This window comes from Gekko japonicus, unplaced genomic scaffold (genome assembly GCF_001447785.1).
Source record: "Gekko japonicus isolate JY-2015 unplaced genomic scaffold, Gekko_japonicus_V1.1 scaffold140, whole genome shotgun sequence".
NCBI classification, from domain to species: domain Eukaryota; kingdom Metazoa; phylum Chordata; class Lepidosauria; order Squamata; family Gekkonidae; genus Gekko; species Gekko japonicus.
In genome coordinates this window covers 704,271-726,077 of record NW_015169781.1, presented here as the reverse complement: position 1 = coordinate 726,077, position 21,807 = coordinate 704,271, and the positions used below count along the sequence as shown (strand labels likewise).

General features: G+C 45.7%; 1 protein-coding gene across 1 annotated transcript in view; it reads right to left on the bottom strand.

Moving 5' to 3' along the window:
* Nucleotides 1-21,807, bottom strand: part of RABL6 (RAB, member RAS oncogene family-like 6) — a 44,198-nt gene that overhangs the window by 13,585 nt on the left and 8,806 nt on the right. The window contains exons 2-9 of the mRNA XM_015416805.1: nucleotides 18,463-18,597; nucleotides 17,814-17,861; nucleotides 13,956-14,008; nucleotides 11,091-11,182; nucleotides 9,928-10,068; nucleotides 9,093-9,198; nucleotides 3,836-3,939; nucleotides 1,657-2,012 (exon numbers count right to left, since the gene is read on the bottom strand). Coding sequence (XP_015272291.1) covers nucleotides 1,657-2,012; nucleotides 3,836-3,939; nucleotides 9,093-9,198; nucleotides 9,928-10,068; nucleotides 11,091-11,182; nucleotides 13,956-14,008; nucleotides 17,814-17,861; nucleotides 18,463-18,597 — 1,035 coding nt within the window. The remainder of the gene's footprint in view (nucleotides 1-1,656; nucleotides 2,013-3,835; nucleotides 3,940-9,092; nucleotides 9,199-9,927; nucleotides 10,069-11,090; nucleotides 11,183-13,955; nucleotides 14,009-17,813; nucleotides 17,862-18,462; nucleotides 18,598-21,807) is intronic.

Here is a 21,807-nt window from a genome sequence, read left to right as displayed (position 1 = left end):
CGGCATGTGAACCTTCTACATAAATAATGTTAGTAAACCCAGGGCTCCATAGCCCTACTCTGACATTTTAACCATTTCAACACGTTGGCTTCAGTGCCACGCAGAGAAAAATTCTAACTGGAAAACGACAGCCCTTACATCTCAGGCCTGGAGCACTGTGCCTGCATGCCCTCAGACCACCGCCGCCACCATCAGTTTCCATTTGTACCCTACTCTCCCCCATTAATGTGGGGCTCAGAGCGGGTTCCAATATATAATAAATAAAACATACATCAGATTAAAAAAAATTCTATTAAAACATTTTCAACAATACAGTTCCCATGATGGCCCACACATTTACTATCCTGCTGCCCTGGGGAGAGAAGGGGGGGGGGGCAAGGTAGCAGATCTGCGGAATGCCCTGACCTCATCCATATGCTTGGCGGTACATCTCCTCAAGGACTGTGTGCGCGTGGCAATTTTGTAGCCACACAGAATGTGGGATCTTTTTCTAAAAGCAAGTTTCTAGCCCTTATGAGAAAACTGAGAGTGGAGGAGCAATGGCTGTTGAAACCTCAGAAGCCCTAAGGACTGGCTGAACTAGTTCTCCAGCTTTTCAGGCAGGGCCCCATTTCCCTTGCCCTTCAACATGCCTGGAGGAAGAAGAATTTGGCGCAACATCAGCCTTGCAAAAGCACAATATAAACTATGGCATCCAGATGTTCTTGGGACATACAACCCTGTCCATATCTCCTAGCCCAAAGGCACTGTGTGTCCAGAAAGTACCCAAAGAAGGCAGGCAGACTTCGATTATTCCGTCCTTATGACTAACTCACATCTTTGGGACTCCAAGTGCATGTTCTCATCGCTGTTCTCCAGCTAGATCACGGATAATATATGGTACATATGAACGGGAGAAGCCAGAACAACAAGCTGGAACGTTCCCTCCAGTCAATCAATTATGGAGCCGCAGCTCAAGGAGGGGTCTTGGTGATAGCAGTCACTTGAGCCTCTGAATGCAACATCCAGAGTTCAGTTCAAGTTCAGCATGAAAAATTCAAATGTGATCATTTTGTACAAAGCACAGTTACTTAGGCCTGGAGGCCCACAGCACCTTCATGTGGAGATTCACCCACGTTAAAGTGGGGAACTCTTTTGTGATGGGCCTGTCCTCAGCACTCAAAGCTCCCCATCCTGACAACAGCATATTGCTACGGGGTGCTCTTGCCCTCACGGTCACATCTGAGGCTTCTCCCCATAGCCCATTTTATCCCTGTGGTTCCCCCCTTTTCACGTATTTGCCTGTCCCCCTCCCTTCAGCAAAGCTGCTGCTAGACTCCCTGTCCCTCAGACTCCTTGCTTCTTCCGCCTCCTTCCCGTCTGCAGGGATAATGGTGGGGTGTGGCTAGAGCCAAAAGCCCGTGGCTCACAGCCTGTACCTTCATATGAGTCAGGCGCGGTAACTAGGGTCATCCCAAGACTTGAATACAGTTTGCCACTTTCTTTGTTTATTGCTTTAATTTACACTGTGTGTTTTTCTACTTTGGCAAGCCACTTGAGGTCCTCCGAGGGGGAATGAGATATATATTCTTATATAAATGAACAGGTGCAGGAGTCGCCACCCTACAAACTAAAACACACAAGGAGGAAAGAGACTCTGGAACCCGCTGTCCTTACCTGGTGGAGGCGGGGGCGTTTCCGGAGCAGGAGATGTCCCAAAAAGCCGAGAGATGATGCTGCGCTTCTGTGGTGGGGCTGCGGCAGGAGGGGTGGGGGCAGCTGTTGCTGGGGGTAGCTGGGTCTCCGGCAGAAGCACCGGCATCTGGGGTGTGAGTGAGTCCAGGGGAGCAGCCGGGATGGCTGGGCTCTGCTGAGGGAGTGGGAGCGGCGGCTGGGGGGTGCTCGGGCTCGAACCCCCTGAAGTGTTGCCTGGTGGGACCACCGGTGACTGGGACCCTGAGGAAGGGCTCTGCCCATTGGTTGCCAGGGGGGAAGCATGCCCTCGGCTGCGAGCCTCCATCACCTCAAGGAAGCTGTCCGGGCGAGGGGGAGAACAGATTCAGGAAAGTACCGAGAAAAATAAGAACCAGAACTCTCATTTTAACCCATCAGTTACAGTAATACTAGCCTATAGAACTTTTTATTACCTTGCCTGACCAAATGCATCTTTCTTGGTTATTTATCACCTGAAAGGAAGAAACAAACACCCTTTTGTAATGCTTCCCTACCTGATCATCTGCAGGCTGGTTCTCAGTCATTGCAGGACAGCAGGTGAGTGGCTGTTTGCAAGCCTGAATAACAGCCACATCTTCTTTTCCCACAGTGCCTCTCTAAGGCCTGTGCAGCTATCCCAAATATAAATGCCACTAGGGGGAGCTCAAAACAGAAATCTCACAAAATTACCAAGACATGTTTTTTTCAGACTTCACAAAGAAATTTTTTAAACGGAGTTTTACTAGCAGTTAAATTTCCTGCACTCTGTCCCAGTCTGTATGGACTTGACAATGAAAAGCTCCCTACTATGGGGTGTATTCACAGTTCTTCTTCTAGAAAATTAACAGTGCAATCCTAAATAGAATTACACCCTTCTAAGTCTTTTGAAGTCAGTGGGTTCCAGAAGGGTATAACTAATTAGTATGGCACTTTAAGGCTGCAATCCTAAATACACTTTTCTGGGAAGCATGCCCCACTGAATAAAATAGGGCTTATTTCTTAGCAAGCCTGCTTAGGATCGCTCCCTAGAGCATTTATTTATATTTCATTAACATGCAAAATAGTATATTATGCTAAATTATAAATGATGCATTTTCTCTTAAAGTAGTAAAACAACTTTTGGTTTGATGCAAAAGTTAATGTAATGTTGCATTTATTTCAATTCTCCCCCAAACTGCCTTTTTCTTGGGGGGGGGGGGATGGTTTTTCTCCCATGGTGACAAATTTTTTTGAAATTTTAAATCTCTACTTGTACCAGGAAATAGCCTGAACGTGCATTGCTTAAATGGGATGGCAGCAACATCTGAACAACAAACAGACTCATCTGCACTCCTCCCTGCCCAGTCCCCAACAGCCTTGCAACACTTTAAAAGAATGCTCCAAGCCGAGCCACACTAGACAAAAACATGGGTCAGCAGTCTTTATCTGTTTCCAGAGAACCCTGGGAACTGTAAAAGCATTGTGTGGGAGAGGAACGAGAGCAGGCTAAAGATCCTTAATGGGATGCTCAGCACTCTTTACTGAAATACAATCCTCAGGATTCCTTGCAAGGTGCCATGCCAGTTAACAGGGCTGAAAAAACTGGCATAGGTTTGAGTTTAGATAAGGCCCCAAATGGCATGGAAGGTCGGGGGGGGGGGTAAAGTTAGAATTCTCCAAAGCAGAGCAGCCATCAAGAATAACTCTCTATGTGGCACATGGGTGGCTTGAAGGAGACGTCCTAAGTTTCTTGTCCTTTGAGAATGTAACGGCGCTGGCTGGTGGTGGCCTTAGCCTTTCATATAAGCTCCTGTTCTCACCAGCCCAATCCCAAAAGGTGAGGGAGAGGAAACTAAGGTTTAAGCATCTATTGACTCATTTCGCCTGTTGCATTCTCCACTCTGGCACTCTAAAAATGCTGACAAACCCTGTTCTGGAGGTCAACCAGCTTCTATAGCATAACTTTCTTTTTAAAATGCCATGTCTTCCCTCACTGCTCATGCTGCTAACTCTAAGCCATATTATTTTGGCAGGGAGGGGGAGAGAAGAGGAACAGGACAGAAGACCACACTGTAGTAATTTGCTATGCTGGACTTCAAATCCCGCCGCCATATTAAGAAATTATGGAGGAGGAAGGCCAGCCAGAAAAACTCAACAGACGTACATTTCGTAGTTCTGGTCTTCAGTCTCCTGCTGCACAGAGAGCTCCTCCAGCGTTGCGTCAATATCAAGTTGATTCGTCTCCAGCTGTCGCAACAGCGTCTCTCGCTGAAGAGGGAGATGGAGACAAGAGGAGTTTGGATCAGGACAGGTCATCCAAGTAACAGATCCCCCAGGTGGGCCACCTGAATGTAGCCAGATCCAGTGTCGGCACCCAGGTATCACTGCTCCAAGTAGAAGGCTATGAATTAAATAGCAGCCTTAGCCTAGGGGGAGGGAGCCAAGCAAAACAGAAATGTACACGACCAACAGGAGAAGCCGTATGAGACAGAACGTCCAGGGAGCGGCGACCTTAACCTTGCCTGTGGGCAAGAACAACTGCCAGCATGGGATGATGGTTCGAGTATCTGACTACCGACCAGGACTGGGAAGACCCGGTTTCGAATCCATACTCAACTATGAAGCTCCCTAGATGGCCTTGGCCGGTCTTACACTCTCATCTCCTTGGTAGCAGCAGGACTGTTACCAGAACAAACTGGAGGATAGGAGAACTACATACGCCATCCTGAGTTTCTTGAAGGAAGGACAAGATAAAAAGGATGGGCAACTCAGCAAATAACACAGGAACAGAACTTCACTCTCCAATTTGATCTGAACTGAGACTTTTGTTTTGGGGTCCACGTAAAGGCCCTAGAGCAACTTGGGTTCATGTGAAAGGTTTGGGAATAACTCTCCTCCATCACTGAACATCGGACTCCACTCTTGCTATACCAGATCACAAGCTGCTGTCGGAGCTCCCCTCCGTTTCAAAGGCAGTATTGGTGCACCATGTCTGCTGCTCAAAAGAAAAAGAGACAGTCTCATCCAACTTGTGCACTCTTTAAATTTGAAAAATCAGTGCTTTCTGAAGAGAAGCAAAAATGAAGTTCTTCCTGGAGACCACGGTTTTACCATTCACAGCCCATTACTGGGTTTGGGCTGATCTTTTGATGCATCTGTCAGTCAGCTTGATGCACTTGTCCTTTCCTTTTAAAACTGTACATACCTTCTAAGACTGATTTCAAGCATAGAATACAATCGGTTTTAAAAGACCAATGCTGTGGGCTTCTGGTACTACCTCCACTGTTCTCTGGACCTTGGCTACAGTACAAAGATTCACCATTTCCTAGCATATTGAAGTATGTAAAACACACACCCTCTACTGGTACATAAAGATAATGCTGAACTTCGTGCACTACTTATTCAGTGAAAGATTTATTCTGCTCCAAAGCACCCTAAAACCTAGACCTACCTCCAACCCCACCTCACATTGGGGCTTTCAAGGTTGTCTGGCACTGTCTGTGCATTTTGAAGCTTGAAAGCAGAGGTGCCAAGGCCGGGTTCTGTGCCACAATGCAAATGGTCCTGTGGTCGTTCCACAGACTGTGAGCAGCCCCACTCTGAACCAAAGGCTTGGCTCACGGCACTGTTCCATGAACAAAGATCTTATCTGAAGCATATGTCCACATGATCCTGGTCATTACCCTCTCACTTAAGCATGCCTGCAGGCTGCCCTAAGCAAGAGCTGTGCTGATCGAACAACTCTGTTTGCGCTGATGCTAAGCTGAAGCTCATGGCAGCACACATGCCTTTTCTTCCTCCCTTTGCTGAATGTGCTTATGATGGGTTTCAGGTTGCAGACCCCCAGGCAAGGAACTGTCTTCCTTGTACTCTAACACAGCGTCATGCACATGGATGACCAAATCATAAGACCTGAGTTAGACAGGGATTGATAACTGAGAGGTTTCTCATCACCTTTTCCAAAGAGAGCTGGCTGTGTCAGCCACAGCCCATGTTTTGTCTTCCACTTTCACAATAATGCGAAGACAAAAACATGAAACTCAAAACTGACACAACCATATCCAAGAGCCTTATACGAAGCCAATAACCAAACATAACACAAAAACCAGTTTCAACATATACAAAGGCTGTGTGTGTATACCACAACTCCACAGGAACACTAAGAGCAGAGATGGGTGCAGAATCCAGCTTCCTGAAATCTTGGCTTTCTTCCCCCCCCCCCCCCGAAGGCAAGTTCCTAGCCCTCAAGAAGGGTGCGAGCAATGCCTGGTGAAATCTCAAAATCCAGTACCTGAGTACAGTTCCCAACAGTTGTAAACAGGGCTTCTTGTCCCTCCCATGATAGGCAAAATCACCCTAAAAGTATGAAAGGTCACAGAACAAGACTAGGGCCCCTATTGTTTTTACTATGGAATACACGGAATCCAAAACAAAACCAGGCATACTTGTTGTTTGCTTTTTAAAACGTAGGTTTCTAGCCCTAACGTCTACCAAGGAAAGCTTGAAGTGCTCTGCACAATATGCCTAACAAAAATCCAGATAATATACTACAAACACTCTATATTGGTTTAACTGTCATGCCTTGACCCAAGGAATCCAAGGAGCTGTAGTTTGCCAAGGAAGCTAAGAACTCTGTTAGCAAACCCCAGCTCTCATACCTCTTCAGAGAAGCATTTCTTCCAGGATCCTCTGGGAAAGGAAACATTTAATCTATACCACACACCTGCTTCTCAGACCTTGAACTTGATCCAGAATTCAATCTATCTGGAGCCAGTGTAGCTGGCGGAGCACCGGCTGGATATGTGCTCTGACAGGGGTTCCAGTTAGGACCCTCGTCACTGCATTCTGGACCAGATGAAGTTTCCGGATCAGTCTCAAGGGTAACCTAATGCAGAGTGAGTTGCAGTAATCCAGTCTGGAGGTGACCACTGCGTGGGATCACAGTGGCTAGGTCTGGGCGAGATAGGAAGGGGGCCAGCCGCCAAACCTGGCGTAAATAAAAGCACGCCGATCTGGCCACGTTCATGGTCTGGCCCTCCATTGACAGGGAGGCATCCAGAGTCATGCCCAGGCTCTTCACCATTGGTACTGGTATTGGGGGGGGGGGGGGCGTTGTCCAAGATCTGGAGCTGGATACCCTGTCCCAAGTCCCCCTTTCCCAGCCACAGGAAACCCGTCTTTGATGGGTTTAGCTTCAGCTTGCTCTGTTTCAGCCATCCAGCCACAGCCTCCAATCTCCTTGGCAAGATTGTCTGGGGTGGCACCTGGCTGGCTGTCCATCAACAGATATTGCTGGGTGTCATCAGCATACTGGTGACAACCCAGGCTGAAGCTCTGCACCAGCTGGGCAAGGGGGCGCATATAGATGTTGAACAACATTGGGGAGAGAATAGCACCTTGAGGGACACCACGTGCCAGTGGGTGTCATGGCAAAACTCTCTCCCCTAGTGTCACCCTGTCACCAACCTCAGAGAAAGGAGACAAGCCACTTTAAGGCAGTCCCTTGAATCCCCACACTGGCGGGGTGGTGGGTCAACAGGTCATAGTCGACCATGTCAAATGCTGCTCACAGATCAAGTAGTAGCAGCAGCAGCGCTGACCTACCTCAATCCAGATGTCTGCAGAGATCATCTGTGAGGGTGACCAAAGCCGTCTCCATCCCATGGCCAGGGCGGAAACCAGACTGGAATGGGTCCAGTAGCGATGCATCCTCCAGGAAACCCTGAAGCGTTCGGACTAAATTCCTCTGACTGTCACATGCCAGGGAATGTCAAAAGCAGCTGCATATCAACGTCTGATTTCTTTGAGAAGCACTCCGAGGCATACGCCTGGACACTCCTGGCAGACAGACTTCTGAACCACAGAAACCATTGTTCTGACCCAATATGGCAGTCTTGTCTCCTCAGCTCCAGCAGGTTGTGCGGGAATGTGCCAGCTTTATATAGCTTCTACTCCACAAGCCAGGCCAGCTGCTCCGCATTGTGTTTGTAGCAGAAAATTCCAACTAATTCATCATTCAAAGGCATTGGCAACCAAACAGGAACAAAAAAGGACACTGTGTGAGTTCTGCACTGCCTGGAGTGGCACTCAGTGCCTCCCAGGTCTGAAAAATGCTATTTCAACTAACTGCAGCTGCTTCTTCATGGCCAAAGCAGGGCTGGTCAAGATGGCAGAGTTATCACTAGCTGTTACACTGCATTCTGGCCACCTTGAAGCTGCAATATCCCTTGTAAAGCTCTCCATTTCCACTTATCTTCAGGGACAGCAAAGGTCATATTGTAAAACAAGGCATCAAAGGCTGCTGCTCCAGGTTTTCATGAACAAGAGCAGGCAGGCAAGCAACAGTAGAATTTCCTGCTCTTCAGCCTCTTTTTCTGTGGGCTCAACTAGATGTGAAGGTGACCCTGTGTCCACCATGGGGACACTGCCACCACTTTAAGGCTGGGATTTTTTTATCTCAAAATGGTGTGGGGGGTTGTGACCCTGAAAGCCTACCTAACCGTGCCACAGCTGAAGATGCTTGAAAATAGCATGGGAGAGCAGTCCGAAGACGCAGTGGCATCAGAGGTGAGGTGTGGCGCTTGCCAAGCAATGGAGATGCTCTCCTCCAACCCTGACTGCTCCCTCATTGCCCAGCAAGTTCCAGTCCTCACCTTCACTGCTACTGTGGCTCCCATTCCGCCCCCCCCCCCCAATTTTTCAAGCATTCTCAGCCCAGGCAACGTCAGGCAGGCTTTCAGGATCAGGTTCCTGCAGCTTTTTTGAAAGAAGAAAATTCCATCCTTAAAATGGCAGTAGACACAGGGACACCATCACATCTAGTTGAGCCCACTGTCCCACTAGATTCAGTTAAGGCACATTAAGGTAGGCACAAGACCTGCCAAGTGCATATGCTGCGAGCAACAAGGCACTGGACACAGAATTCAGCTTCCTAAGTTTCTTACATTTTCATTCATTCAACTGTCACACACGGAAGAACAGTCAACAGTAATGTGATTTTCATCAAACCAAAGACTCATTAGGCCTACACTCTCCTTCCTTTGGTGGCCCAACACCTCCAAGAAGCCCACAAGGAAGGCAAGGCAGCAACAATGCCCACTGTTGTCCCTTAGCAACTAATGCTCAGAGGCTATTAGGTCTCATGTCTAACTGCTATGACAGATTTATCTTCCATGGTTGGAGTATGTGTATTGAAGGAATCATTTACTGTGCTTCAGTTCTTCATTAGCATATGAGCCCCAAGCAGCACAGAGCTCTCCCAGCAAATGGCAAAATGCACAAGACCATTGACAGGGCTTGGCCCACCAGACTATCCCACCAAGTCCTCCCCCATGCTGCAGGAATGAGTAGGTCAGCAGTCAACTTGGTAAGGGATTTGGGCACAAGACCACCTGAGCTTTCAAGGACGGAAGCACTCTTACCTGCAGCTGCAAGAAGGGGATGTTGAAGAATTTATGCAGGTATTTGAGGCCGAAGCTGTTCTTCATGGAAGACTCGGCATAGCGAAAGTACGAAGAGCCAGGAGGTCTGCCCAGCATCAAATAAGGAGAAAGAAAACCATTGCGCATGAGAGAAGGGAGGAGAGTGGTACAGGAAGAAGGCCGCGCTCACTGAGTAATCTCTCCAAGATTACAGCTAGGCTGACAGTTTAACTTGTCAGGGGGCTTATTATGTTTCCCAAGGGGCAAATTAACATTTCAGCCCTGCTGAAAAGCTGGCATGCAGCTGCTGAGCAGATTGCCTTGGAGCTCCTAGGATGGAACAAGGGCTCACTCCTTGGGACTCAAATGGAAGTCTGAAGGCAAACAATACAATAAAAGGTACAAAAATGAATATACACTGATGTGGGGAGGGATGGTTGTCTGAATCCACCCACATTTCAACTTTTAGTACAGTTTTCCTCTGGCAATGAAAATGCACTCTGTGGATCGGTGAGGCAGCCAAGGGAGTCTCATTTTTGACTGGTGCATGTACAGAGCAGCATTCAGATTCATTTACATGATGATACTGGGTTGCAGCCTGTGAGTCTGTTCCAATAAAGTGGTACTTTCCACCATCTCCTCCAGGGGAAAGTACCATCATTAGCAGAATGGGCTTGCCTGATGCATCTCATGGTACTCATTCCTACACGTTCACATTCCAAAGGGGCTCCACCACATTCAGACAACTGTGAGACAGCAATTTAACAAGTGCCAGATAGTCTGACGGTGAAACTTTCTGTGCCTGCAGAGTCAGCTGCACTGCATTTGCTCTCACCTGTTCAGGTTATCGATGAACTCCCGAACATCATCCGGCAGGATGACCCTATGCTCACCCATGTCCCGGTAGTTCCCAAGCACACACACTGGAACGTGGGTCGGCACTTTAGGAAGCTCCTTCAGGATGTAGTTAAAGGTCCTGGATTAAACAGAAAGCAGGCTTTAATCATGACTATGGTAGCCTGTAAGCCTGCTACCAAATTGCATCCACTTCTGAATAACGGATATGCAATCAGTAGGCACAGCTGGGCCCGAATGTGTATGAACACAGCAGAGAATTTATGAAAGGTGCACACAAACAGAACAGTGGGGAAGGGCTGTTGTGTTCAGCCTCACATGCAACTGCTTCGAGCTTGGGGAAACTAGTACAGCAATTTTTTAACAAAAACAAACACAGAAAGTCTTGGGTTCAGCCCTTGGCATCTGCAGGTAGCAGATACAGAGAAACATCTTTTTCTGACTGAGGCTTTGGAGAGCCACTGCCAATGCAAACAATGGGCCAACAGTTTGACAAGGAACAAGGCAGCCTTCTTCTAATTGACCTGCCAGCTCAGTGCTACAGTACATGCTGCACATGCAGAAGGTACCAGGTTCAATCCCCAACATCTCCAGTTAAAAGACCTTGGGCAGCAGGGGAGATCTTCCTCTGACTAAGACCCTGGAGAGCTGCTCCTAGTCAGTGTAACAGAACAAAATGGAAGAAATGCCAGGTGATGAGTGAGTGGTTTATTAACATACAAAGCCCCTATGTGTTTTGCTGTGCAGGCTTCATCAGGGGATCAGAGAATTCACCTAGTGCTGGACCTGTCCACAGCAATTAAATTCTTTTACAGGTCCAGCAGTAAGTGAATTCTCTGACCCCCCCTGACGAAGCCTGCACAGCAGTTTCATACTTAATGAGCTTTAGGATTTTGACTGAAGATTTTCTGAGCTCTCAGGAAGCAGGAGAAATTCCTAAGCACGTACCTGTCTCTTGCATCAAAGAATTCAAGGGACAGCCCTGCATTCTTTCCAAATTATGCAGATTGTCTAGTCCACACAGGATTCAGCTTTTTCTGGCACAAAGTTCCCAACTTCAGTGCAAAGCTGACAGAGACTACAGAGCTGGTTATCAAATCAAAACAAGTAAATGGTTGTTAGTACAACACTCCAGCTTCTTACCATTGCTTGGTGATATCAAACATCATCACTACACCATTGCAATTCTTATACACATCCAGGAATTCAGCATCTAAAGCCATCTCTGACTCTGCCTGGGATGGGAAGCAAAGAACAAAACATGTATAGTTTGGCTCAGAATTGTTGTGGGTTTGCCCAATGCTTCCTAGTGACTGTGTTTCCCCAGCAACCAAACAACCAAAACAATCCAAACAGGTCTAACTGTGAGTTTGAGTCACAGCCTAACAGTCAGAGGCGAGGCTGACATGTGGAATTCGCTGACAGACTGCCTGATCTGCTGATATTTCAGACATAAAAGACCCATTCTTGTTTCCAGCTGTCCGCACTCCACTCACCACCCACTTCTAAGTGGGAGATATCACAACGAAAGAGGCCCTATAAGCACTACCATGCCACACATTCAGTTTGCAAGCCCAAAACTGCAAGTGAGGCTTTTAAACATTTGCTGAGGGAACAGAGCAAACAAGGATCTCTTGAGAGACTTTAAGGTCAATGCCTACAAGGCAACTTCGGGTCACATGCTTTCCCCTAGAACGTTTTGTTCTATCCACACAAAAAACGCACGTCTGTCTCATTAAACCACAAATTAAACCATCAACAGAAGTAAGATAGCAAAGATCTTCCTGCATGCAAGAGGGGGGTGACAATTTGCACATCTGTATACTGCAGCAAATAAACCTCCCAACACCTAGAAAAAAAATGTATGTCAGGGTTAACACCAGGCAGAACACAACTGCAGGATATGCTGCTTTTCTATATGGGCAGGCAGCTTCTCCCCCCTCCCCCGCCTTCTCCGAGGGAATTTACATATTAAGACTGAAAGTGGCTAATATACATAACGCTGGGCCTTCACATAGCAGTCTTCTGCCCTGATCCCAAGCATATTTGCAACACTGTTATATCACTATTTAACTTGCTAATGCTTAAAGTAATTCACAGCAGCAAAAATTAAATGCTAAAAACTAATAATTATAACAAAAATGTGCAAATCCAGCAACACTGGTCAAGCTCCATCCTTAAAGTCCCGGTAGGATAGGGAAGCCTTCTACCCGCCTCCAAAACATGGCAAGCTGGGGAGGCAGGGGAAGCAGCTGTCACAGGGAGGCAATCACTAAAAGGCCCTTTCCACCTGCACAGGAATTCTGAGCAAGGCCACAGTGGTACAAGTGAAAGAACGGGTTCACATGAAAATAATCTGTTCCCCAGGGTAATTTGAGCTTTCAAGGTCAAAACTAACACCTTGATTGTGCCCAGAGATATACACAGCCCATGAAGCTTTTGGAGCACCAGTAAAAGGAACTATCTTTCATTCGCTCCCAACAAGATATGAAAAGGTCAAGTCACGGAGTTTTTTCTCTGAATGAGATCAAGAGAAAAAATCCTAACCATGATCCTAAGCATTCTCACAGCTGAGGTAACATGTTGTTCTGAGGTAACATGATTCCTGTTCCATGGGGGACTGACGCTATGCAGGGGCAAGGGGATGTGCAATACCGCCTACTCAGAACCAGGGGTCATTTCCAACGCCTGAGATCTCAGATTGGATACAAAAAGTGTTGTTTATGGCGGAAATGGACAAAATAACAAGAAAACTGAGCAACAAAGAAGACCAAGAATTTTTTGAAGACTGAAAAGATTTTAAAGACTATCTAGAGGAAAACTGGGATGTGAAACACAATTTATTGTATTTAGAACAATATTGATAGAAATGTTATCTTGTAATAGAAGTTAAAATACTGAAGTAAATATATGAAGTGTAAAGGAAAAAAGGATTGAGCACTGCGGGAAGCCATTAGTAAGGGTAGGGGGAGGAGCGGAGTTCCGGCAGTAAAGAGCCCAGGGGGCGGGCACATGCAACAAGCCCCGCCCCCTGCTCCCAGCAGCCCTCAATCAGAGCAAAAAGCAGCCAGATAAGTTGCAGAGCCCCCCCCCGCCCCAAAACAGTCCAGTGGCACCCTTTAAGACCAAGTTTTATTCAGGTAAAAGCTCTCCCTCCTCTGCGAGGACAGATCTGCACGTTCCCCCCTCCCCAATAGCTAGCAATCCAAAACAGTCCAGTGGAGCCTGAGCGGTGGGTGTTGCCTTCTGACACACTTCCGGTGATATCAGGGGGTGTGGCATATGCAAATAAGTTCTGCTAATGAGTTATGCTAATGAGCTCCTGCACCTCTTTGTCTACGAAATGACCCCTGCTCAGAACTATAGTGGGTATTTATTTAGTGCCACAAACATGCACCATACTTTATAGAGTCTACTCAGTGCAAGTCAGTGCAGCAGGAGAGGGGCTGCATATCTCAACACTCCCTTGCCTGTTGAAAGACAGAACAAGGAGGAGAATTCCAGTTACCAGCTTTTCTCCTAGATGTACAAAGTTTTTTTTACTAGGCTATATTTAAATTTCCAGCATTCTGAAGTGCTAACAGAACTAAGGAAAGCAGTATGCATCAAACGCTTTTTAATGGCTTCAAGACCGAACACCTTATTTTTATTTTTAAAATTTATACTCTGCCTTGCCCTCACAGACAGCAAGATGCCAGAGCCCTGAGACTCGCATGAAGAGTGGGTAGCACGGAGGTGTTTTGGCAGAGCAATATCTCAGATACACTGTGTCATGTTTTATGCTGTTTTGCAACCAGAGGAACTGCCCATTCTTCCATTACCCATACCAGAATGACCCCCAGTTGGACATGCAGGCCCACCCTTGCCCAAGCCCTCTACACAAATCCCCGAACTCAGGGGCTTCCCAAATTCAACAGGGATGAAGGTGCCCATCACATGTCAACTATTTCAACAACAAACATCACAAGGAAGACAGACTCAAGTATTGATCTGAAGTGTTCATCTTACCTCCTGAGGGTCATTCTCCAGTTTCAAACCATCCCCTCGCTTTTTGCATTTGCCTATTGAAAGCAACCAGAAACAGTCCAATTAAAAGGTTCGGCAGAAAAGTACCCAGGCCATGCTAGTGGATTTTTTTCCCCTGCACTGCACACCTTTTTCCCCGCAAGCACAAACAGGAAGTTCACACACGGTGACAGCAAATACTCAACTATGCACTGGGACAGCATTACCTCTTGTTACAGCCGAAAGTGCACTCTAGGCAATCCCCAGGCAACCGTCTAGAAAAGCACTTTACAGAGTTGGTGGTGGCAGCAGCATCAGACAAAAGGAACTTGCTATGTGGGACAGCAAAGGCTGTGCTGGCAGAAGAGCAGAAGCTATGAGACGATGCAACTTCAAACTGTTGCTACAAGGCTGTTGCCCAAATCATGCAACTGCTCCTTCTGGTGGCTGATGGAGACGAGGGTAGCTAAGGGCAACCAGAGCCACAAAGTGGCTAGGAAGGATGGTTACTGGGTATGCATATTGGGGATCAGGCAGAATCGAACTATATTCATGGTACCAGCAGCTTCTAGAAACCTACTAACATTCACTAGTACAAAGAGTCACTAGTCGTACAGAACAAATGGGGGAGCTACGACAGAAATCAATGGGTTTGGGGGAGGGAACCAAGGCCCAAAGATCAACTAGCTGAGGGCAGGGGAGAGAAGGCACATTCCATGATCAGGAAGGGGCAGGACCATTTCACTAGGGCATTGAAATGGACCCTCGTTGAGAAGCTGCCACTTAGGACTCCCCTCTCAAAGAAGGGAGCATCATACCCAACCGTTCCACCTCTTGTACCATTTTGTACAGCATCATCTCCCAGATGTTTTCAGCAAATTGGCTGCACATTTAAGGAGCTCCAGATCAGTGGTGCTGTGCAGCTAGCATGGAGGTAGCCAAGCACAAAGTAGTGCCGATTCAACACTCCCTGGCCATGCAAAGTTCATTTCTGAAAGACTCTGATCCAGTGCCCCACTGTGCTAAAAAGGGCTGGATGGCAACAACTTGCTGCTGAGTCAGGCAAAGGTCTTCAAGAAGCTAACAGGCAAATTCTAAAACAGTATGCCACTGCTACTGGGGTGGCATTGCAAGTATATAATTTTAAGGCACAGTTTAGAAGTTAAACTGAAAGCATTTCAAAAATCATCCTGTCTCATACACAGCTTAGATTAAAAGGCCAAGAACAGGGACAGGTGCACGACTCCTCAAATTCAGCCCAGAGGTACTCAAAATCTTGCAATACCCATGGCCATTGTCAAAATGTGCTGTGCAAATGTTTAGAGCTATCTATTGAGATCAAGATGACCAAGGTAGGGCCTGGACCAAGCAGGAGAGCTGAACACAGGTTTCCCAGAAGCCAAGGGCTTCTGAATAGTCTTCCACTTAGGACCATGTTAACACAGCCTCAAACTCAACACTCTACTACATTCCATAGGCTCTTTAAAGGATGGACTAAGGGAATGAAAAAAGAAATGGTATTTGGGTTGTGGGAACAGGAGGAAGGTGAAGGAACTCTGCCAAGGAGAACTTCTCAGATGCTTTGCATGGAGAAAGTCTCCAACTCTATCCCCTCTATCTCCAACAGCAGGACTGGGGAAAATCTTCACTTCATATCTTGAAGAGCCATTCCCTACTGTAGCGCTGAGATACATGGAGCAGTATTCAGGCAGCTTCAGGGATTCCCACATGTGCAAGGTAGTGAAATGCCTTCTACCTGACAGATTCTGCACTGCCCTCTTCTGAGGTGATCTTAGGAGCTCAAAACTTCAAAAAACCCAAATCTCTGTATCCCAAATTCCATGTCTTACTGATATAGACAATATACAAACTGCAGCTCAGGAGCCAGATGTGGCTCTTTCACGTATATTGTGTGGCTCCCGGCAGGGCGGCTGGGGAAGTGAAGGGGAGGCATGCCTCCCTGATCGGTCTTCCCTTCCCCAGCCACTGTTCCCCTCCCTGGGGAGGCTTGAGGTGGGGGGGAGCAGAGAAAGAAAGCAACTTTAACTTTAACTGCATTCTTAAAGCTCCCCCCCAAGCCTACAAATATCATTGGATAAATATCATTATCAGTATCTGTTTTTACCCCTTTTGTTTTTATTTTTGGCAGTCTCATTTAATGTTAATAAAAAGCAAATTTGCATATTTTTTCAATAAAAACATGTGTGTAATATTTGTTCATGTCTTGTGGCTCTCAAACATCTGACGTTTATTCTGTGTGGCTCTTACATTAAGCAAATTTGGCCACCCTGCTTTGGAGCAATCCTTCAAGAACTGTTGCTGTGCAATCTCCACTCATTTAAACAAAACTTGCATAAGAGCCCTTGAAGCGAATACCGGCTCCACAGCTGCAGCAGGATGCACTGAAAGAACGTGTGCGCTTTAGCCAATGTCTCAGCATAATCTCACATACTTAGGAGATGCTCCAAATCAAATTCTGGGGGCTACCAGCTCAGATTAATTCACTTTCAGAGCAAGAAAAGCAAATTTTCAGTTCACAAATGAACACGCAACTTTGCAACACATGCGGGTTTTGCTGTTTCAAATTCTTTCAAATTCAGCCTTGCAAAGTATAGCACACCACTCACAACTCTGCAAGAATGCACATAAGAGAAAGAAAAGATGAAGCAAGGACTCTGCCCACCCAGTCAGCATTCAGCTACAGAAGGGTCAAGAGGCTTTGCTAAGGAAGGGCTGAGGTCTAATCTAAATTCACTCTCACCCGAAGTGTCACGCAGCTGGATTTTTTGGCCTGAACATATGGTGGGGGAGGGGAGAAAAGACAACATGTAAAAAACATGAATACAACAATGAAAGCTTGCAAGCCACATATGTTAAACTACTCCTCTCTAAAGGTGTCATATCAATGATCTGACACCAATCGTACTGGATTCTTTTGATTAAGCTTAAGCAAGGTGTCCCAGAACTGTAATGACTAGGGATGGGCATGAACCAGTTCATGAGTCCAAATTCAGCATCGACTTGGCCCGGTTTGGAGCTCCTGAACATTTACCAGACTTCTGTCTGGTTCCAGTGTTCGGGCCATTTAAGCCTAATAGTGGATGGGTACAATGAGGGGAAGCACTTGGAAGCCATTAAACCCTTCCCGGGCAATCCCCCCCCCCCCCCCCCCCGGTGGCAGCTTGCTGTGGCCAGGAGAAAGGGGGATCCAAACTGGCTTGTTTGGGCATTTTTGGCTCAGTTCAGGGTTCAGTTTGGGACCACCCTGAAATGGATTTTTTTGGTTCGTGCCCATCCCTACTAATTACAAAGGTATCCTTCTTCATTAGTTAAATAACAGAAATGTTCTTTATTCTTGCACCCCAAAAGAGAGACTATTTGAGTGTGCAAAACAAATATTAAATGCCCTCTAACCCCCTGCCCCCAGGCCTCTGCACATGTTAATGATCCAAGTATGTTTCCTAATTGGATGGATACAACAGGCAGCTTCCTCAAAGGGTGAGCATTTCTTCTGCATCTCTGTATTAAGTGTGACTGAAGGATGTGATCACATTTGATGCAGACACACAATAGAATCCTATGCAAACACTGACTGGATAGAGGCCAGAACAAAACAGTAGATCATTCAGATTATCAGATCAGATATGCAGCAAACAGCTCTCCACTGTGAGGAGCTACTTTGGAGTCACAGAAGCCCTTGTGATTTTTTTGCATTAAACTATTTTGACACACATTTAAGTCACTGGGGGTAAAGGAAGTATCATTAGCAGTAGAAACCTGTTTCCAAATATTGCCACAAGTAATTTGAACACTGAGACAGAAACATTGTACTATCAGAAGGGGAGAAAAAGATCACCTCACCTTTGTCAACTACATCCCAGACTTCAACTTTCACAATATCATCAGTGGCTACAAATGGAAGATAAAAGACACATAATGTAAAAAAGAACATCTGTCACAAACTAAAGCCATGACAAAATTTGATCACAATGCACCTCCTATGCTGGGGGAGGGGTTATCAAAAAACTCTTAAAACCCCTGATCTCTGGCATACCTTGCAATGACATTCCACCAAGACATTTTTCAAGCCCCAAACCACTGCCAGAAGATTTATAAATAACCCATAAAAGGATGTTTTTGGAATCTATTTTTCTACCCTCATATATGCAGCACGACAACAGTGACTTACCACAGGTCAGTGTGGTAGAACACCTGCTTTGCATTAAGAATGGCATAAATTCAATCCCTGGGAAAGATCAAGCAGAGTACAGTACTGGCAAACTTGTTCAAAGGTCTGATTCGGTGTTAGACAGCTTCTTATGGGGACAGGCTACATCTCAGCAGCAGAGCAATACAGAAGGCTCCTGGTTTGATCCCTAGCATCTTCAGTTAAAAATTCTTGGGACAGAATAACCATTTTGTCCTTGATATTCTGAACAGATACTGGCTGTCAAAAGAGCACAGACTATGCCCAGTGGCCTCAGATTAGGCAACAGGTTCATGAACTTACTTTTATAATTCCAATGGATGCTGGTGACTTGGATCTCCTGAGTAGGAATGTATTCTTCAACAAATTTCTTTCCTTGGAGTCTATGCCAAAGAGTGGTCTTCCCTGTGTTTCTATCCCCCCGGATGACAATTTTCACTAGCCAAGGAGCAGAAGGGGAAAAAACAAAAATATATGCAAACATTATGCTGTTTGGAATCCATTTGTATCTTTTGCTAGCCAACACTCAACAACACTTCATCCTCCATTTAATACTAAGAACTTACAGAAATATGTAATTTAATAAATAATGCTGCTGTAGGCAATAAAGCAGCAAAAACCTGTTAAAACTAACCATTAAATGTAAACATTTTAATTTTTAATTTTCTTTTTTTGTTTTGTACTTGCCTTTTGGGGTTTTTTTCTTTCTTATGTTTTGTTAATGTATGGTTATGTGTGGTGTAACTGAGTAATAATTTTTAAAAAACTAAAAAGATACATAAACATGAAGGGGGGGGAGATTAATCTGAAAAGTCTCAAGTATCTGCCTTGACAAGGCCCATTTTCTTAAGAGATTTTTAATTTGTTTACTTTATTCTTATCCTGTCTCCCTCCCCAATGGGGACGAAAAGCAGCTTACACTGTATATCTCTCTTCCATTTTATCCTCACAACAACCCTGCGAGGTAGGCTAGGCTGAGAGTGCATGACTGGCCAAGGTCACCTAGCAAGCTTCCATGGCAGAGTGAGGAATCATACCTGAGTTACCACGATCCTAGTCCAACACATTAGCCACTACACCGAGCTGGCTCATATCAAATCAACAGTCCCATGTCTTTGCTTAGCCATCTACTCAACCAGCCCAGTGTCCAAATAGGAATAAAACAGGCCTCAAAGAAACATGAAGATAATGACAAGTTGTCAGGTTCAGGCTATCATAAAGAAGTTATTTTGCTTCATTTTTGCTTGTAGTGATGCTTTGTTTGCTTCAGATCACTGAGGACAATTCTGTACTGTTTGTAATAAACAGATTTATACTCCGTCCTGCAGCAGGATCCCCAGGTCAGTATATGTTTACACAGCATACACACACCTGAACAGAACTTTTAAAATAATCAAGACAGCCTTGCCTCTAAAACACATCAACTTGAGCAACTCAACAGCAAAGCTATCAGTAAAGTAAGAACCACAATAATAATCAGAGGCAGAGCAAATCTACAGAGGCACAGCAAATCACAGCCACCACTGCTGAGATACCAAAGGCCACCTCTAAAGAGGGTATTGGGTAGAACTGCAATAGGGATGTCGCTGGGGGATTTTCTTTGGGAAGGCACTCCAAAGTCAAGGCATTGCAACAGAGAAGACCCTGTCTGTTGAAGCCACTTAGTTTAGGATAGGCTTATGTGGAGGGTGGAGATCTTTGAGACCTGCGGCTTTCACTAGATAAACAGCATAAGTGGCCCTGATTACCAGCTGGAGGCATGTGATTGCTTGCTGGCTGGAATGAGATACTTGCTATTGTTCTGCATTTTGAATTTTTAAAAAGTTTTACTCAATTTTTATCATCAGTCTTTATTTGCTGCTAGATTTTGCTTTGGCTTACATTTCCATGATTGTTGTGAGCTGTCTCAAGCATTATCAGTAGAGAGGGAACGAATATTAAGTGTTTTACAGAAGTAAAGTCTTCTCCTCAACCTTTTTGGGACTGTTCCTACCATACTAGGCTCACAACGGAGCAGGAAGACAGATACTCCCCACGTGTGTTAGCGAGCAGGTTATACAGGACAATGGGCCAAACCTGACTATTAATAACTATCTCTCTGTGTAGCTCAGTTGGTCAATCCAATGAGCACTTTTGATGGTACCACTTTTCTTCCACATTAATTCGTAACACGCCTGGGATAAGAAGTCTCTCTGTAGTCTCTCTGAAATCAACTTCCTAAAACAAGTTACAAGAGAAAGATATCTTGCTGATTTTTGTAAAGGGCCAAAAGCGTTTTGCTCTAAATGAATTTTTCACTGAACTGCACTCCACTGAAATGACATCTTTTTCTCCAGGCCAAGGCAGTTGTGTTGTATCACTAGAATTTTTGTATTATTTTAAACTGCCTGGAACTTAGGACAGTACATAAATGTTTAAACAAAAGATTAAATGGACAACAAATATTGATTGATGTGCGCCCAGCATTGCATGGTGCAATGACAGTAATTTTTCATCCCAAACATTTAAATGGCTTCTCTCTTGGTAACCTATGGTGAATAAAAATGGGCTCCAGGCAACCAAACAGAGAACCTGGCTCTTTAAGGCTGTAAATGACTGCACGTGCAGGCTTGTGGGCTTATTTGCAATGGTGTTCTTTTTTGCTGAAGAATAGACTTCTTTGGGCAGGTAGCCTCGGCCAAACCAATTTTGACAGCCTGTGATGTAAAGTATCACACACAACAGGCAAAGCCAAGAATCTCATTTCTTAAAAAATAAAAACTGGGCTGAGGCAGAGTTGTTCTGTTGGCCTATTCTGACTCCTCACAAATATCAACAGGAAAATACTCACACCATAGATTACAGCACAGGGCATACCATATCGCAAAAATTACTCCTATCAAAAATTCCTATCAAGGGCTACTTTCCAGGATCTCAGTGCCAATCCAGCCCCAAATGCTGCAGCTCCCTTTGGACCAGCATTCTTTCTCTTAAAAAAAAAAGGGGGGGGGGGACCAATACAGGCAGCAAAGCTGGCTACCATGCATAATACTTAACCAACTGTGCTTTCAGACACTAGGAGAATCTTGCAGGTATTTAAGAACGCACTAAAAGGGATTTAGAAGAAGAAGAAGAGATTGGATTTATACCCCGCCCTTCACTACCCAAAGGAGTCTCAGAGCGGCTTACAAACTCCTTTCCCTTCCCCTCCCCACAACAGACACCCTGTGAGGTGGGTGGGGCTGAGAGAACTCTGACACAAACTGCTCTTTTTCAAGGACAGCTGTGCCAGAGCTTGTGACTGACCCAAGGTCACATCAGCAGGTGCAGATGGAGGAGTGGGGAATCAAACCCGGTTCTCCCAGATTAGAGTCCGCCCACTTAACCACTACACCAAACTGGACATTTTTTCCAATGCAAAACGCAAGGCCAGAGCCCAAGCACAGAATTTCAGCTTGCTCATAAGCTTCTCTCAAAAACTACTAATCAAGGAGGCCACTGCTGCCAATGATTATTATCATGATTTGACCCAAACAGGGTCAGTGAACAGAATTCCTCTTCCAACACGCTCCTAAATAGTATTGCTTAGCACCTATAGTGCTTTTGAGTGTTAAAAATCATGCCATATAACTTCACAGTAATGCTGACTGCAACCCCGTAGAGGAGGAC